Raw genomic sequence first — 16,655 nt, 5'->3', positions numbered from 1 at the left:
CTGCACAGTGGAGTGCTCTTTCTGGGCACTCACTTAAATGCAGTGTTAAGTGGAGCCTGCAAAATAGTCAAAATTAGAACCAGGGATGAGCTGGCTAGTGCAACTTTTGGATATTTTATTGGCCTTAAATATTCATTAACAGTTGATTTCTTAATTAAACAGACAATATCCTACTGTGGAAGGCTTGTTCCACAGCTTAGTGGGCATAGTACTCTCTTATTAGAGCAAAGGGAAGCCGTATGCTCCTTGAAAGATTCCCTTGTTATTTTTGTACCGCATTGCTGGCAAGGGAGCTTGTGCTTTGCACATTGCACAGTGTGCTGCCATCCTCTCCCTTGCCACCACCTCTCTGCACCCATCATTGGCACACAGCATTTGAAATTTTCCACACGTTTTTAAGTGCTGCTCGTGCTTGTGAAATTTTCCTGTCCATAGACAGCTGCTCTTATTACACTTAACATCAAAGTTTCCTATGATGTCGTGGAGTGCAATATTGACGTGAAGGGTACCTGTTCCGATCAGTGCTTTACAAAGTGGGAATTTGGGGAAAGTCTCAATGCCTATGAGTGTTGCGGGGCAGTGTCGACAGCCTGAATGTCCGCAGCCAGAGTCACAGGCTTAACCATTGTCGATAGGCTTCAAAGTAAAAGATAATCAAGAGAGTTAAGTACATTCCCTTGCAAAACTAGTATTGATAAGTCATGTAATTCCCTTCAAAGAGACCCCTGCCAGCAAGGAATTCAGTTTGAACAGCTACAATTGTAAAAGTTGTCGAAGGAAAGTGGAATTTAATCATGGAACAATGATTCATAACTCAGAGTTATAACAAACGCAGAACGTAAATCTAAATGTTTTAAGGCTTCACAGTTGACTTCTGATACTTGACACATTATTTCGTCTGATCTCTGATTCTTGTTGAATAAGCAAGATTTCTTATCTCAGAAAGACAACTGGTGAAGTATAAACTATTAGCTCGATCACAGAAGTAAGCAAGTGTGCGCTAATGATTTTCCTCATGTTAATCCCTGGTGAAAATATTTGAAGGATCTTCAAAGATCCTTAAAGATCTTCATGAGGACCTTTGAGGATTCTGTTGAGGATCTTCATGTGGATCTTTGGAGAATCTTCGAAGATCTTTAAAATTCTTGTTAAGATCTTCAAGGATCTTTCATTTTCTTGCCAAGATCTTCAAGGATCTTTCATTTTCTTGCCAGGATCCTTAAGGATCTTTCATTTTCTTGCCAAGATCTTCAAGAATCTTTTATATTCTCGCCAAGATCTTTAAGGATCTTTTATTTTCTTGCCACTATCTTCAAGGATTTTTCATTTTCCTTTAAAGAACTTTGAAGATCCTCAAATGATCTTTGAAAATTCTTTGAGGATCTTCCAAATTCTTGTCAAGATCCTTAAGGATCTTTCATTTTCTTGCTAAGATCTTCTAGGATCTTTTATTTTCCTGCCAAGAGCCTTAAAGATCTTGTCTGGATCTTCAAAGATCTTTACAAGAATTTTGAAAGTCCTTAAAAGATCTTTGAAAAGTAGTTAAGGGTCTTTCAAATTCTTTTTAAGATTTTGAAGGACCTCTCATTTTCTTGCCAAGATCTTTAGGGATCTTTTATTTTCCTGCCAAGATCCTTAACAATCTTGTTGAATGTTCAAAGATTATGTCAAACATTTTGAAGATCCCTAAAGATCTTGGCAAAAATATTACAGATCTTTCCAATTTTGACAAGAAAATGAGCAGAAACTGAAAGATAGTTTATGGGGTGAAGCATGAACTAAACTGCCGAAGATGTTAACTATTCAAGAAGGGATGTGGAGGTTTGATATGTAAACTTGGTGTAGATAACAAGGGTGACAATAGGTTCATGGCCAAAACAAACCTCAGAGTAAGTTAAAATGAGTTAAAAACCAAACATCAAAAACTGAAGATAGAACTTTTTTTATTACTTAATGAGAATTACTTATCCTCTTTTAACACTTAGAAAAGGCCACAAAGAAAAAAAACACTATTTAAACATTGATTTTATATAACTTTTGAATGTCTTATTAAGCAATCACTTTTTGACTTAGGGGTGCTTATTTGATGGGGGCACTTGTTTGATATTATGACCTAGGAGGATGGGTGCTTATTTGGGGGAAGGTGACTTTTAGAGCCACTGGGTGCTAATTTGAGGAAATACAGTATCTAAGAATAATCATAATCATTGCGTCTGTTTCTTCCTGAAATCATTGCATTTTTGGTTGATAGCCCTTCAAATGTCAGGCCACAATTTATCCATAGTCTTTGCGGAGTATTTCCTTACAATACAACCTGGAAGGAAAAAAAAATCAAAGAACTTGTGTGTCATGGCATTCATCATACAATTCTTTTCACTATCTGCATGAGTACATTGTACTATCTGTGGACTTGTAACAGACGTTCAAACTCACTTCCACCAAAACTGCAACCTCACCTCAACACAACAACTAATTCATGCCCATTTTGCTGATAATTAATTGACAACACTTACGCTGAATAATTGAAATCCTTTCAGGATCAAGTGGTGTCCTCTCATATTTGTCATTCAAAGGGGGAACCATCCCAGCCAACATTTCCTGCTTCGTAAACACTATCCCGGCCAACCTGGTAGCATACGGTGTTGGCTCCTTTGGGGGTGCCTTAAGAGATAAAAGCTGAACTCCATTATAGACCTGGATTGGGGAGGTACAGCCAAAGGATTGTCTTTAATTGTAGGCAGTATTGGGCAAAAGAAGAGAAAATTTATTGGCTGTCAACTCACGAAACAAAATGTTAAACAAAGATTACCAAGTCGGAATCTTCTTCATCGCTGTCCACCCCAATGGACTCAACACTCTGCAAAGGAATTACTACTACTTAGAAGTACAAGAAAAAACATTTTGTATGGCTATACCTTTAACTATTCTTGTGTCAGGGATATGCCTGTTGAGCATTTGGTAACACACATGTATAGACTCGAATAGAACTGTTCATGTAATTAAGAGTACTCTCTTGGTACAGGTCCAATATCCGCTTAATCTTGTAATTTATTTTTCAAAAGGGGAACACAAATTTAACCTTGCTGGGGTAAGCTTCCTGGAAAAGTGTTCAATCATTGGATATTAGACTTAAGCATTTTATATTTGTCTGCAGTTTGCCTCTTCTATTCAGTTAAGGCTTATCTCTTTTTTTTTTTGGAAATTGGAGTAGGGGAATTTGTTACAGTTTCCGGGTATTTTTTACCCTAACTCTGTTTAATTAATAGATCAAGCTTGCTCTCTATGGCATCCAGCCTTGTGATTATTTCAGATAAATCCTGGAATTATAGGTATACCAAATACCCGTAAGTAACTAAATTATCACTGTTCATTTAGGTTTCAAGTTTGTGTTCCTAGTAAACTGCGTCTGACTTTTTTTTGGAAATGCAGGCTGATACTGGTAGTTGCTTGTCAGAAGCTATAACTAATTGTAGTTAAGACATTTCCCACAGCAAAAAGGGATTGCTCTTTTCCTCAGAACTGTTGCAATATTATGAATGCTGCCAGCTTATAAATCTCTAGTGCTAATAATGACTTGACACAAATTTTGTTTGTATAAAGTGAGAGACATAATTCCTGGCTTGCACAACAAACTAAACAACTTCTCCAATAAAATAAAATCAAGGTTGAAAAAAATGAATTTGAAATAGTGCTCAATGGCACAGCCAGCAAAAACAGGGTGAGTGGGTGAGGTGTGTAACCCACAAAATGATAAGCTGAAGAGTTCCCTGCAATCGCAATTTTCATCTGCTACTTTGTAATGGATGGCACAGATTTTAAACCTTACATTAACAGAGGGTCTAGCTTCATGTGTATTTAAAGTTGCATGAGACCTGCAAAAAAGCAAATAAATTCAGCTGATGATCAGCCTTCTGATAAACACTCTAAAAGGCTATTATTCTTTTTTAGTATATAAACATTGCTCTAAGTCCAATCTCTTCTCACTAAATCCTGTTCAGGGTATAATCCTCTTCTAATGACCTGGCATTTGAAGCAAAATCTGGTAATCTGTTAAAATAGGCCATACAACTGTATGTCTATGGAAATGACTCTAAGCTGAAGAAATTATATTTACCTTTGAAGAGATTCAAACTGGCGATTTGCCGAAACTGCCCTTTCCAGCTTCTCTTTTTCTTCGCTTAATGTACTTCCAATACCTTCATTGATGAGACAAGACTCTTTATTTCTTTTCCATGCAAAGCTCATTGAATTAAAATCAGGTAATTGTTGAATAACTAAAATTGCATGCCCTCCCTTTTTTTATAAGTCATGAGTCTGCATGTTCTTGATCACTAATTTCCCTCATAATAAGCCATTTTGCCAGTTATTTCATGTTGTATTCAAAAGTTGCAAAAACGAAGGCAAGCTTGGCAACTGTTCTGCTGCATTTAAAATTGCACTGAGGAGACATTGATCTGTGTTATGTTTACCCTTGCAGTAATGCAGTATACTTTAAGTATACGTTTAAACAATTAGAAAAGTATACTTTATTTGTACTTAAAGCATACTTTAAGTATACTTAGAGAAGTATACTTAAAGTACAACACTTTTGGTCACTTAAAAAGTATACTTCAAGCATACTTTATGTGAAGTATACTTCAAGTATACTTTGTGTATACTCTAAGTATACTTTATGCACTCTTATTTAAATACATGAGCTGACTAAAAATGCTGAATATGGGATATTGATGCATAATTATACTTACAGCTTTTTGACCATGAAATAATGTAAAAAATCTTTAGCGATGTTGCAAACATGAAGTATTATTTATTGGTTACATGTACCTCTTCCAGGGACTATTTTAGTCAATCTATTAACAACAACAACTGACAGGTGTATGTATCACAGGTTTATTGAAAAACCAAGAATAAAATCCACAATGGCATAAGTATTGCAATACAAACTTATTGATGACCTTGAATAATATACATGATATAATGACAATCTCTTTGATCTATGATATAATTCATAAAATTAATGTAATTTCTAGCAAGAAAGTCGCAAGTGATCAATCGAATAAAATCCTGAGTTAAGTCAACAGTATTCTAAAAATTCCATTCAAAACACTGTTCATTATTAATAAACTGATTACTTATTTTTTTAATTAAAAAAAATTACATTCTCACAATATTATGTAATAATGTAATAAAGAACTTACCTTTACCAGCCTACAGCACTGACCCCAAAAAGCTGACTTCTAACTGCGTACTGCTATATGCTAACTTACTGTCTTTATTTGATGGGCTTTAATTTTTGGCATCTGCTAAAAAGCTTAAAAAAAGGAATATGTATGACCTAAAAAGCTAACATTTACTAACACAGTAATTGACCTAGCTCTCATCAGGTGTAAAGCTAGCCCCTAACCTCTAACTGCTAAATGCTAACTAACATTTTCCTATAGTGTCCATTTGAACTTGGATTGGCCAGTTAATATGAACTCACTGCCCTTTTCTTCTTGGCATTTGTTTCAAGACAAGTGATCTTGTTCCTCATGGCAATGCGAATAATGCTGTCGCAAACACCATCAAACTTTTTCCTTGTGTAACCTACAACATGAAGAAAATGTCTCTGTCTGAGACCTTTTTTTATCATTTAAACCTAAATCACCATAATCTCAGTTGCAATATTGTTATAAATTACAGTTCTTCCCAATCATATGTTACAATACGAAGAATGTTATTCAAGCATACATGTATGTTGACCAAGAGTAAAAGCTGTTTAAATTGGTGTGATTACTCACTGTTTTGTGTTAGGGGATCTTTGTATATTGTTTCCAATTTTGGGGTACATCATTTGTCTTTGGTAACTGCATGGACACAGAGTTCAGATACACAGTCTATCTTTACCCCATAAAAAGTAGAAGTCATATCACACCCCTACGTCCCCACAATGGCCACCTACCTTGGTCAATGGTGGCCACTGTGGAAGGTTTTGACTATATTTATATATCAGGCATGGGTTGCACTTGGCAATTTTTTGCAAGAATTTGTTTAGTTTGCAGCCAAAATCTGTCATCAGCATGGGACATTGCCTAGTGCAACCCCAATTTTTATGGTTGGCAAATCCTAGAAAATCAGCAAAAACAGCAAAGCCGTAGTGCTTTAGTGGGGCGGGCAGATTTTAGAAAACTCGAGCTGAAGAAATGGAGGCGCAGTGGTAATTGTCAATGCTTGTCAGAGAATGAAAATTTGACAGAACATTTTTGATATTGCTTCAGTTCACGCTCTTTCTTTACCATGGATGGATGTCAATTTTACAACAATTTTCTCTGGTGATGGGTCGGTAAGACGCAATTGTTGTACTTAACTGTGTTGGTGTCGTGCTAAACGTAGTAATGAAGATCAAACCAGCACTCTACTGGGCAACCTGAACTGACCAGGCATATCGTCATTGCAGTGTTCTTTTTAGATGTCAATAGGTCTTTTGCATCAATTGGTCACGTGACATGCTTTTCAAGAACTCACTCATTTAGTCATTGGTAATACATAATGTTATCAGAAATTGAAAGAACAGTTAAAAATAAGCTGACATGCAAATTTTCAGGTTTATACGCTAAAAGAGGGATTTTTTATGGACGCTAGAAATTAGAAGGATTTGTATGGGAAGAAGACGCTTTGCCCTCCAGTCACGCTCCAGTGGTTTTCCATACAAATCCTTGTAATTTTGCAAGTTTTCAAGCTGCCTTAAAATCTTTGCCTTTCGGTTTAATAGCCTATAAACTTCCATTCTTCCTAATATTTTATCCCTCTTTCTATGCCTTATAGTTTTATGCCATCAGCTTCTTTTTGTAGTGAGTAATAACGGAAAAGGTTTCTGGAGGGCAAAGCTTCCTTCCTTCCATATAAAACCTTCTAATTTTTGCAATATTCAAATCCTTATTAAATGTCAACCGTAAACGAAATTGGTCTGAAAATTGGTGTTCTGGCTATTTAAAACATGCCCTTTCTGTTCCTGAAATTCATTTAGCTGTAGTTAGAACTTTAGAAATTATTGGTCACGTGACCAACTGTTGCAAAAGGCCTATTCCTTGCTCTCATCATAGTGGCAGTCAAAACAGTTAGACATTTGTTAGCCCATCTTTCAAACATATCATACGAAAACAAAAAAAATGCGGCTGATTTAACTGAATGTAAAGTATAAGTATCACTGTCTTGCCAGCAATGCTGCAACGTCAGAACACATTTTTTGTAGAGTTTTCTCCAGGAGGCTTTCTTTTTTAAAGCCAGTCTCCTGTCCTGTGACAACTTGTGGATAAAGGTATCTGGTCTACTTTAGTTGTCATCAATGACACTTTTCTACCCCAGTGCAACACCACTTAGTTTGATGAGAGTTTTTGCTTTCCGGTTGCAGCTTTAAATTTTCTGTTTTTTTTTTTTTGACAACAAAAATAAAAAATTTGCTCAAGTGCAACCCATGCCTTATAGCAATCGTGTAACATGGAAAATGTTGTCCATCACGTCAATAGTTGTCACAGTGGATTTTAACCAATAGTTATAAGAAGCTTTAATGTAAGCTTGTTGGTAAAAAAAATTACACCCTTACTCAGTATGCTTTCCAGGATGTCTCCATTCAGGCACTGCTTCCCATTCTTGCCTGTCAAACTTTTTCCAATGAGTTCCTCATCATTATAAAAGCAACTCAACAAAAAGCGGGCTGTGGCAGTTGCTGTTTGCTTGGAGTAAGCCTTTGTGATATGACTTTCATAAATATAAATGCCTTTTCCTGGAGACAATTCTATCATCTGGAAGTATTTAAACATGCTTATTAGATAGATAAACATTTGTATCACATGTCAGGGTACATAGAAGTTTTATTTTCCAGCTTGCCCTTCAGGCAAGCTGTAGCCAAGATGTACTAGCCCGGAGGTCATTTCTACTAGCCCGAAAATTTGCGATGGTTTGCAGTGCTCCTGTTAATTAATTTCAAAAAAAAATTCCCAAAAAACTTTTACTTGCCCGTCGGGCAAGTGAAGGATAAATTCCACTAGCCAGACCACAAAATTCACTGGCCCTGGGCTACCAGACCTGAACTTCTTTGTACCTTGGGTGTATATGGAATTTATTATGTCATTTCCTCTAAAACTTGCCACCAGCTTTATTACAAACAAACTTGATTTTAATTCAGTTTGTACTACTCATAGTTTCTGTCATATTACACATGTATGTATAAAAAGAAAAACTCTTACATGATATTTTTCAGCAATAGCCTTTGGAACCTTGCCAGGTCTGGGGGCTTCACTTTGTTGAATGGTGTTGGTGGATTGCATCCTGTACTGAGTAAGCTGCTCCGTGAGCAAGGCATTTGCCTCTTTCAGCTCTCTGTTCTCAGCAAGAAGATGGTGGCATTGAGAACAGTCCAACTCAGGTTTTCTTCTTGGGCATTTGTTGGCTGTGGGTATAGTGGGGCATGACCTTGGCCTCTTTATGCCAACAGCTGGGTGGCTTGGTGTCCCAGTTCTTGGTCGAACTGAGATCAAGGTTGTTGCTTCTGCAACATCAATGTCATCGGCCAAGTCTAAGCCACTGTCATTTAGAACTGATAAATGCAAAATAGATATTTATTTGTGTGAAGTTCTTAGTAGTCCATGTTCAATATATTAAAATTCAAACATGGCACAGAGGCTTTCTGGTTAAACTTCTATATTTGGTGTTGTTTTCTTTGTATCAAGTTTCGTCTGGGTATTCAGACTAAACAATATTCGAAAATTTGCTTTTTTTAACCAGAAAGCCTCAGAGTCAAGTTAGAATTTTATGTCAAATGTGGGCTGTTGTTAGCTAACATGAAGTGCTAGCATGCTGTATCACTGCCACTTGAAAAATCATAATGCAAGACTGTGAAAGGTGAAGCTGACATATATATTGTCACTTGAAAAGCGTATGTGCATCTTGACAAATCTGCCTCCCATGGTTGTGTTCTTGGACATTAGAAAACTTCACTCTCAGAGTGCCCCTTTACCCTCAGACGTAAGTACCAATGAAATAGTGCTGGGGGTAACCCTGCGATGGACTAGCATCCCATTCCAGAGGGGGGGGGGGGACTAGAAACACTCCTACTCGCTTAATGCAACAGAAACAGGGATAAGCACTAGCATTATGGGCCACTTGGCTTGACGCACACTTTGCCTTTTTTATCAGATAGATGCTGAAGACAGTGATGAATAGGATAGCCAGAACTCTACTAACATTATTAATAACAACATTATTCATAATTTCAATAAGACTATATAGCATTGTTATAAATGAAAAGTACATGTTTGTTAAATTCTTGCTATAGTACTTCACAGTTTATATCCATAACGTTCCGTAAACCGTTGTATTTTTCTCTTTTTTTGCCAAATAAAGAACTTCCTTTTTCTTCTGTGGGTCAACCTCTACATGATCACGGGCATATATTTGCATGACCCTCCCCCTTTTAACTGCCCATTTTTCATGACCCCTCCCTTTTCTGAGGCTCTAAAAGTTGTGACCCCCCTTCTGTTTCCACCCCCCCTCCCCCCTGCTAATTTCTGACAAGTCCCTTACATACGCTGTTCGACATAGTTTAACCGGACTTGCGCTTGTTGATCTATTAACGCTCATTAGCCTTCATTGTGCGTTGCCAAATCAATGTGCTTCTTCAGTGGCCCTTCTTAAGAAGTTCTTCATGAAATTGAAGAATCCCATCCAGTTTCACTACTATTGTACTTTTTGTATGGAATATCAGGGATTGTCTATACCAGAGGATAAATTGTGTAAGAACAGATGCTGTTTGAAGGATCTACGCAAGAAGGGGAATTCTTCATACTTCCTTATTATTCCACTTATGTGCCAGCTGAGGGACCTAATACAAAGTATGTGTTCTTAATAATAATAATTGTTTTGTATCAATTTTGAATTCTGGCATGATCAATCCATGGAAGTGATAACAACAATTAATCAAGGGAGCAGTATCAAAAATCATTGGCCAAGAATTGTTTTTATAGGTGCTATTGTTTGGCATCAAATTACCATTGATTGCCAGCGAGCACTGTACAGTGTATGCACATGCTACATGTACCTTAACCTCCTACAGTAGAACCCCAGTTACTGGAACTCTCAAGGGAAACAAAAAGCAGTTCAGTACTATTTAGCAAGGATGGAATGAATATTAAATTTTCCATATTAATAACAACTGATTTTTTAATATTTCAGTATACAATGCAGCACAAATTAAACTTATCTCAACAGAAACTGTAACACAATTATGCATTCTTATGATAATATGTACAGTATTTTGAATGTATGTATGACTCTTAAGATTGGGAAATGATTGTCATACGTGATCTGTTCATTGCAGCTAATGGGATATTTCCGTGGGCATCAGTGACAGTTGTTGCAAGAACCAGAATTCAAGTGATCGGGTAAATTTTGATCAAAAGAAAAAAGCAACTGTTTGAGTTAGCGGAGATTTTGAATTATCTGAGTTTGAGTTAACCAAGTATAAATGGCTGAAAAGTGAGGTCAACTCCGAGGAAAATGGGAGTTTAATTGTTCATGTAGTTTGAGTTAGTGGGGGAGTTAGAGTTATATGAGTTCAAGTTACTGGGGTTCTACTGCATATGCTGTGGTATATTACTCTAACTGATAACATTAGTGACTTGACCTGAAACTGCTAGTAACACAATTTGCATGCATTTTTTTTTAAGAGACTGGCATCCTTGATCTTCTCAAGTACCCAGTTACAAGAAGCAAGAGCAATCCAGATGCCATTGAAGACATTCGGGATGGACTGCTCTGCAGAAAGCATTTTGGAAATGACGGGTTTTTCAAGGGTGCATCAGATGAGAAAAAGAAGAGTGAAATCCACATTAGTTTTCAGATCAATACTGATGGGGTAGCCCTTTTCAGGTCTTCTAAATACAGCATTTGGCCAGTTTACCTTGTGGTTAATGAGCTTCCACCAAACTGCAGGTAGATATGCAAATACAATATCTTTGCTTACTCTTCTTCTTCTTCTTAGCTTGAGCAAATAAATGCACTTTTGCATTGATATTATCTACAAGATCCTTCCACTTTAGATCATCTCTTAGTGTAACATCTAGAACCTTAGCTGATTAGACAGTTCAAAGATGTTAGTATTGACCTCAAGTCCAGGAATGTCTACTTCTGCTTTTCTGCACTTAATAATATACATGAAAAAATTACTTGATTCTGATTGGCTGAGAACAGTGCAGTTTTTCCTTAACACAGTGCAGAAAAGAGGTAATTGAATGCAAAAAAGGTAATAAATAAAGCAACCATTCTGATTGGTCAATGAACAAAGAAGTTCACAGATAGCCAATAAAATCTTTTGTTTTCAAATCAAGTGCGCACCCTGGATGGCGCGATTATGGCACAATTTTTTCTTGGTTTTTTCTTGGTTTAGCGCCGCACAAAACTGAGAAGAGAGTTCAGAGTCCGTAAAGTTCAAAACATCCTTCACAAATTTTTTCATGTATATTATTAATAGGTAATCATACAGTTTTTCTTGTCCAATTTGTAATTAATTTGCACTTGTGAGTTTTTCAAAAAGCAAAATTGCACTCACCGAAGCGGCTCGTACAATTTCAGCTTTTTGGCAAACTCACTTGTGCAAATTAATTCCAATTTGAACTCGAAACCGCATGATTGCCTATACTAAGTGAGTTCAGTTGGAAGTTATTGGTGTTTGACTTACTTAGTTGATGATCCACTGTGGCTTATAAATGATTTGTGCGAAACTTTGGAACAATTTCCGAGACTGTTGTGTCATCAGCAAATTTCCACATATAGCCCTTAATGCACGGGCTGCAAATAACACAACATAAACGCAAGTTGATCACACTACCTCATCCACCAAGGTGTTTACATGTAAATGAGAATGACTGTGGGGAGACCTACATGTACATGTATTACACGTAAAAAGCTGGGGGTTAATTGTCATGCACTGGAACAGTAACACCCAACAACTTTTTGCCAACTTTCCCTCAGCCAAAATGGAACAGCAGCACACAATATTTGCATGTACTGACATCATTGCCAACATGCATTAGAACTGCATTTGTTGCACCATTATATCCTTGATAACAATTGGTGATTTTTTAGGTTTGCAAGATCCAATAGCATTTTTCTTGGATTATGGTTTGGATATAAGAAGTCAGATTTCCTGACATTTCTGCAGCCCTTGAGCAAAGAGTTCCAAGATATTTAGTCACAAGGTATTTTTAAATTATATTTGCCATTAGCTATATATAAACTTGATATACATGTACTGTGTGTTATAATTCTCAAGATATTTGTGCATGATATTGAATTATTATTGTTATACATGTAACTGCATAATTTGCTTTTGCAGGTATGGAAATTACCAACAGTGAAGGAAAAGACCTCACATTAAGAGGAATTTTATTGTGTGCAACAATGGATGCACCAGCTAAGTGCCTGATGCAAAATTTTGTTCAGTACAATGGCTTTAGTGGGTGTCCTTATTGTCTGGATCAGGAAACTACTGTCAAGACAAGTGCTAAAGGCCACACACATGCCTATCCATTTGACAGAGAAAATCCATCTAAGGGTTATGGAACTGAGCAAACTCATGAAAACACTGTGCAGCATGTCTATGATGCTCATAAATCAAGACTAGAGAAGAAGTATGCACCTGTTTGTGGAGTTAAGGGGTATTCGTGATTTATGTTTATCCCAGGATTTGACATTATTAAAGGCATTGCTGTAGATTATATGCACTGTGTTCTTCTGGGGGTGACCAAGACCCTTATGACATTGTAGTTCGACAAATCACACACAGCTGAATTCTGGAACATAAGTAAAAAAGTGGAAGAGGTTGACAGGCATTTGCTCGATATTACCCCACCTAATTGCATTTCACGAGCACCAAGAAGCATATCCAAAGATTATGCTCATTGGAAAGCATCCGAGTTTCGGTCATTCCTGTTCTTTTATGGTATCCCATGTCTCTGGAACATTCTACCAGATGAATACTTCCAGCATTTCCTCTTGCTTGCTGAAGCAATTTGGTTGTTAAATCAAAGCTCAATATCGCCTCAGTGCTTGGAGAAAGCTGGCAATATTTTGCGTCACTTCTGCTTGCGGATTGAAGCATTATATGGAAATCGTTATCAAACCTTTAATGTTCATTGCCTCTTGCATCTTCAAGATTGTGTTCAGAATATAGGCCCTTTGTGGGCTTGCTCTTGCTTCTGGTTTGAAGATTATAATGGTGACTTGAGAAAGCTCTTCCACAGTACACAGAAAGTTGAGCTGCAAATTGCATTTTCTGTTTGCATACAACAGAAGATCCCAGAACTGATACCTCTCCTCCCAAGTGGCTCATCAAGTAAAGAGTTTTATGAGGACATGACACGGGGACGACACTTATTGAAATGCAAACGTGAGAAGATATTTGACAATGTATTTGCACTTGGTTTGATGTCACCTGCTGTGTTAGATCCAACCTTAAGTAGTTATATCGAAAGCAAAATAGGCCGTATAGCCAGTGTGTTCACCTTTAAACAAATTCAAGTAAACAGAGATGTAATTCACAGCAAAGCCTATCTGAACATTGTGCGAAGGAACAGCTACACTGTTTTTGTGAATGATGCTGGCCTTGTTGGAGTCAAGTTTTATCTCAAGGTGTATGTACAGTGTCCAAATGTTCTGTTTTGCTCAGGTGCATGCGCTTGCAAGGGTCCACATTATTATGGTGTTACTGATTGTCGTCTTAAACCAGCTACAGACATCGCAATTTCTTCGGACCAGTTCACTGACTGTAATGTGGGTCACATTATTCCTGCCAGGAGAGAGGAGTGCAAAAATGTGATTTTTCCAGTAACAAGTGTGAAAGCCCTATGTGTTCTGGTTGACTGTAGTCATAAGCAATGCATGTTTGTCTGTAAATTACCAAATAGATATGAGAAGGACTGAACAATTGGAACTCTGATAGCCTGTTCATGCAAGTTAAAACCCAGCTAGGGTTAAAGTTAGTAATAGTATTAAAGGCGCTATGTCATGGTTTGTGAATCTTTAATGGTTTAGCCTCAATTTTTCAATTTCGTTGTTTGTAATCCATGTCAATCTTCGCCATCCTTAACCATCCTTGTTCCATTTTGGTTTATTATTACCTCATTGGTGTTTTTCTCAAAGTAGTATTTTAAGGTTTCCTTTAACTTAAAGATGATTTTGTACATCGTAGAAAATTACACATAACTCTTGACAATGCTCCTTTAACTCTTTTTCTTGCTCTTGACAAGGTTATTCATTTTCTTTTGCTCATGTAATAGCATTTTCACTGGACATTTCAGGTGTGTTATTTTTAAAATTAACCCATTGGCTCCCAGAACGTTTTGCAAAAAACTCATTTTTTGGACATTTTGTAGATTTCAGGCTGGATATCAGGGTTCGAATTTAACTTTTTTCTAAGGGAGCCAACTGGCGACTAACCTAAAAATTTTGGTCCCCAAATGGAAGGGTTTGATTACTTAGTTAACTAGCTAATGTAAAAGCGGCATGTTACAGTCAATTGGTATCCCCGTTGGGATACAGAGTTCCACGGATCTGCTTCACTTCAGTGAAGACCTCTGGAAATGTGGCCTCCTCAGCCTTTTGCCTGCATCCCTGTTTCTTGCCAACCATTTATTGACGCTAGGTGTGGGGTCATATTCGGCTGCTGGAGGCCCCTCTGCTGAAATGCGAATCAAATCTTCCAACGTAGACACGGCAAGGTTATCTCATACGCTGCTCTTGATTCGGTTTTGGGCTGAAATCACCCTTTCACACTGCGCGGCAGAAATTGGCTGAACAAGGAGGATTTCCACAAGATGGAGAACATTTTCGAAGTCATCCTTGTAGGGCGTCTTGATGAGCAGGGTCTCCCACAAACTGGCATAGTCCTTGTCTCTAAAGCTAGTATTGACGAGAACCTTAAGAGAAAACCACTCTTCGGGAATGGAAGAAACATGACATCCAGCCTTCTGCAGTAATGATTGAAACCAGTCGACAAGGCGTTCAATTTTCTCGTTGCCAAAATCAACCAGTTCCTTTGTGCTTTTTGGCCAAGCATCAACATTGAAGACAAGGAGATCGTTGATGACGTCCGCTGTTCCATACTTTGTGGTGGATTCCGAGTTGGAGGCTGAATTCATCAGTGAACCAAACCTCTCTTCAAGCCCAGTCAGGCACAACCCAATGGCTTCGTTCACTCTTGACTGAAAGCTGCCAGTGCGTACATCTCCTCTCTTTGGTTTGCCATCGAGTGACCCTCTCAGTGTAATGCCTTGAAATCGAAGCTCATCCTTGACTCCAGAATGCTGAATCATATTCATAAACCGTGCCAAATGTCCATTTGGTACGGGACGGATCTTCAAGGCTTCAATGTTGGCCACTGTTTCATGAAGAAGCGACACTGCCACCGGAAGGATGAGATCATTGCGTTGCATCTTCAGACTTAACTTAACTATGATCTCGAACATGTCTGCCAAAAAGTGACAGAAAGCAGAAAACTGAATGCTCCTCATTTTCTCAGCGACATATTTGGCCTGCCCTTTGACATCTGTATTCTTTGATGCTGCACTAAGGTGGTCCATGTGGGACAGCACTGCAGCGTATTGGCCAGATCCCTCTTTCCCTGGTTCAATCATTACTTTCAGGGCCCAACTGATATGGGGAAGCCACCTTGTTCCACTAACTTGAGTGGGCTTTAGAACATTCATGCCGAGCTTGGTTCCCACGGCCTGCAGCTCACGCGTACTCTTGGGACTATAGTGGTAAGTCTTCCATATTAGTTGAAGAACTTCATAAACGGTTTCAACAAGCTTGCAACTTCTCTGCATTTCCAGTAAGGCTAGTTCGAGACGATACGGAAGGCAATGGAAGTCGATAAGGTGAGGAACTTCTTGTCGTAACAAGGCTACAACACCTCCTTTTTTTCCGAGGTTAACAGAAGCACCATCTGCCCCCATTCCCACCAGTTTCTCTTTCCAGTGATGAATGCCGCTCACTTGAAATGCACCAATTACAGTGTCTAGGATACCTAAAACATTAAATCATTAATAATTAGTTTGTTAGAGCGATTTTACTAAACCCGTGAAATAGTAACTACACTATTAGTTAGTATTACACACTAATTCCATTCTACTCATTCCTTTTGTTTAGCTCTGACTCTTACACACAAATTGTTAGATAGTGTTTCGTGGGTTAAGTAAAATCACTCTATCATGACTTTCATGCAATATTTATATTCATGAAAACATTCACGTTACGTGCACATGGGGTATGCTATCAGTCTGTCCTGGCTCACCCCACCAAAATTTTGTAATTGGATTTCTAAATATTGTCTAACATACAAAAAAGTTACCTTGTGCATGTGCATGGGCCACTTCCTTATGTTCTACAAGTCGATTTGAAGGCACCCCATCCTTGACAAATCTGCAGTGGACGGTCCCGTTTTCTTTTCCACTCGCATCTGTTGCACCGTCAATCATGACGCTCACATACCTCTTCCCATTAATCCACTGGCTAACTGTTCCGTTATAACCGAGCTAGCAAGAGAAACAAAATTGTTGCATCCTTTGTCGTTTCTGCACGTTGGGCTGATTTCTAGGCCATTTTTTCTATGAAGTGCAAGA

General features: G+C 37.9%; 2 protein-coding genes, 1 non-coding gene and 1 pseudogene across 3 annotated transcripts; 1 reads left to right on the top strand and 3 right to left on the bottom strand.

The window, feature by feature from the left end:
• Nucleotides 1-5,102: 5,102 nt before the first annotated feature.
• On the bottom strand, nt 5,103-8,862 carry LOC149048344 (uncharacterized). Its single transcript, XM_089199451.1, has 4 exons — nt 8,820-8,862; nt 8,226-8,575; nt 7,583-7,781; nt 5,103-5,586 (listed from the first exon to the last, which is right to left on the bottom strand). Exons 1-4 carry the CDS (start codon nt 8,860-8,862, stop codon nt 5,468-5,470), a joined length of 711 nt encoding a protein of 236 aa, XP_089055577.1. The 3' UTR covers nt 5,103-5,467.
• Nucleotides 8,863-8,943: 81 nt separating this feature from the next.
• LOC113685299 (uncharacterized) lies at nt 8,944-14,113 on the top strand. Its single transcript, XR_016184723.1, has 5 exons — nt 8,944-9,003; nt 9,554-9,869; nt 10,704-10,968; nt 12,121-12,233; nt 12,371-14,113. It is a non-coding gene; the product is annotated as an uncharacterized LOC113685299 (transcript).
• A 393-nt stretch (nt 14,114-14,506) lies between these two features.
• Nucleotides 14,507-15,347, bottom strand: LOC149048343 (uncharacterized; annotated as a pseudogene).
• A 12-nt stretch (nt 15,348-15,359) lies between these two features.
• LOC149048342 (zinc finger protein 862-like) lies at nt 15,360-16,511 on the bottom strand (the record flags this gene model as incomplete). The annotated part of the gene is made up of 2 exons (XM_089199450.1): nt 16,385-16,511; nt 15,360-16,060 (listed from the first exon to the last, which is right to left on the bottom strand). Coding segments are annotated over exons 1-2 (828 nt in total), but the record flags the coding sequence as incomplete, so codon positions are not given.
• Nucleotides 16,512-16,655: the final 144 nt, after the last annotated feature.

Source organism: Pocillopora damicornis, chromosome 3, assembly GCF_964200805.1.
Source record: "Pocillopora damicornis chromosome 3, jaPocDami1.2, whole genome shotgun sequence".
Lineage (NCBI taxonomy): Eukaryota > Metazoa > Cnidaria > Anthozoa > Scleractinia > Pocilloporidae > Pocillopora > Pocillopora damicornis.
Note: the sequence above shows the minus strand (reverse complement) of the source record. Positions and strands in the feature narration are given on the sequence as shown.

Bases quoted from the DNA above. Each gene is read 5' to 3' on its own strand.
- LOC149048344 (XM_089199451.1), bottom strand. From the start codon at position 8,862: ATGATTTTTCAAGTGGCAGTGATACAGCATGCTAGCACTTCAT. The intron at 8,576-8,819 runs GTTAGCTAACAA...TGCATTTATCAG, and splicing joins ACAGCATGCTAGCACTTCAT to TTCTAAATGACAGTGGCTTA. The intron at 7,782-8,225 runs GTAAGAGTTTTT...AAATACTTCCAG, and splicing joins CTATTGCTGAAAAATATCAT to ATGATAGAATTGTCTCCAGG.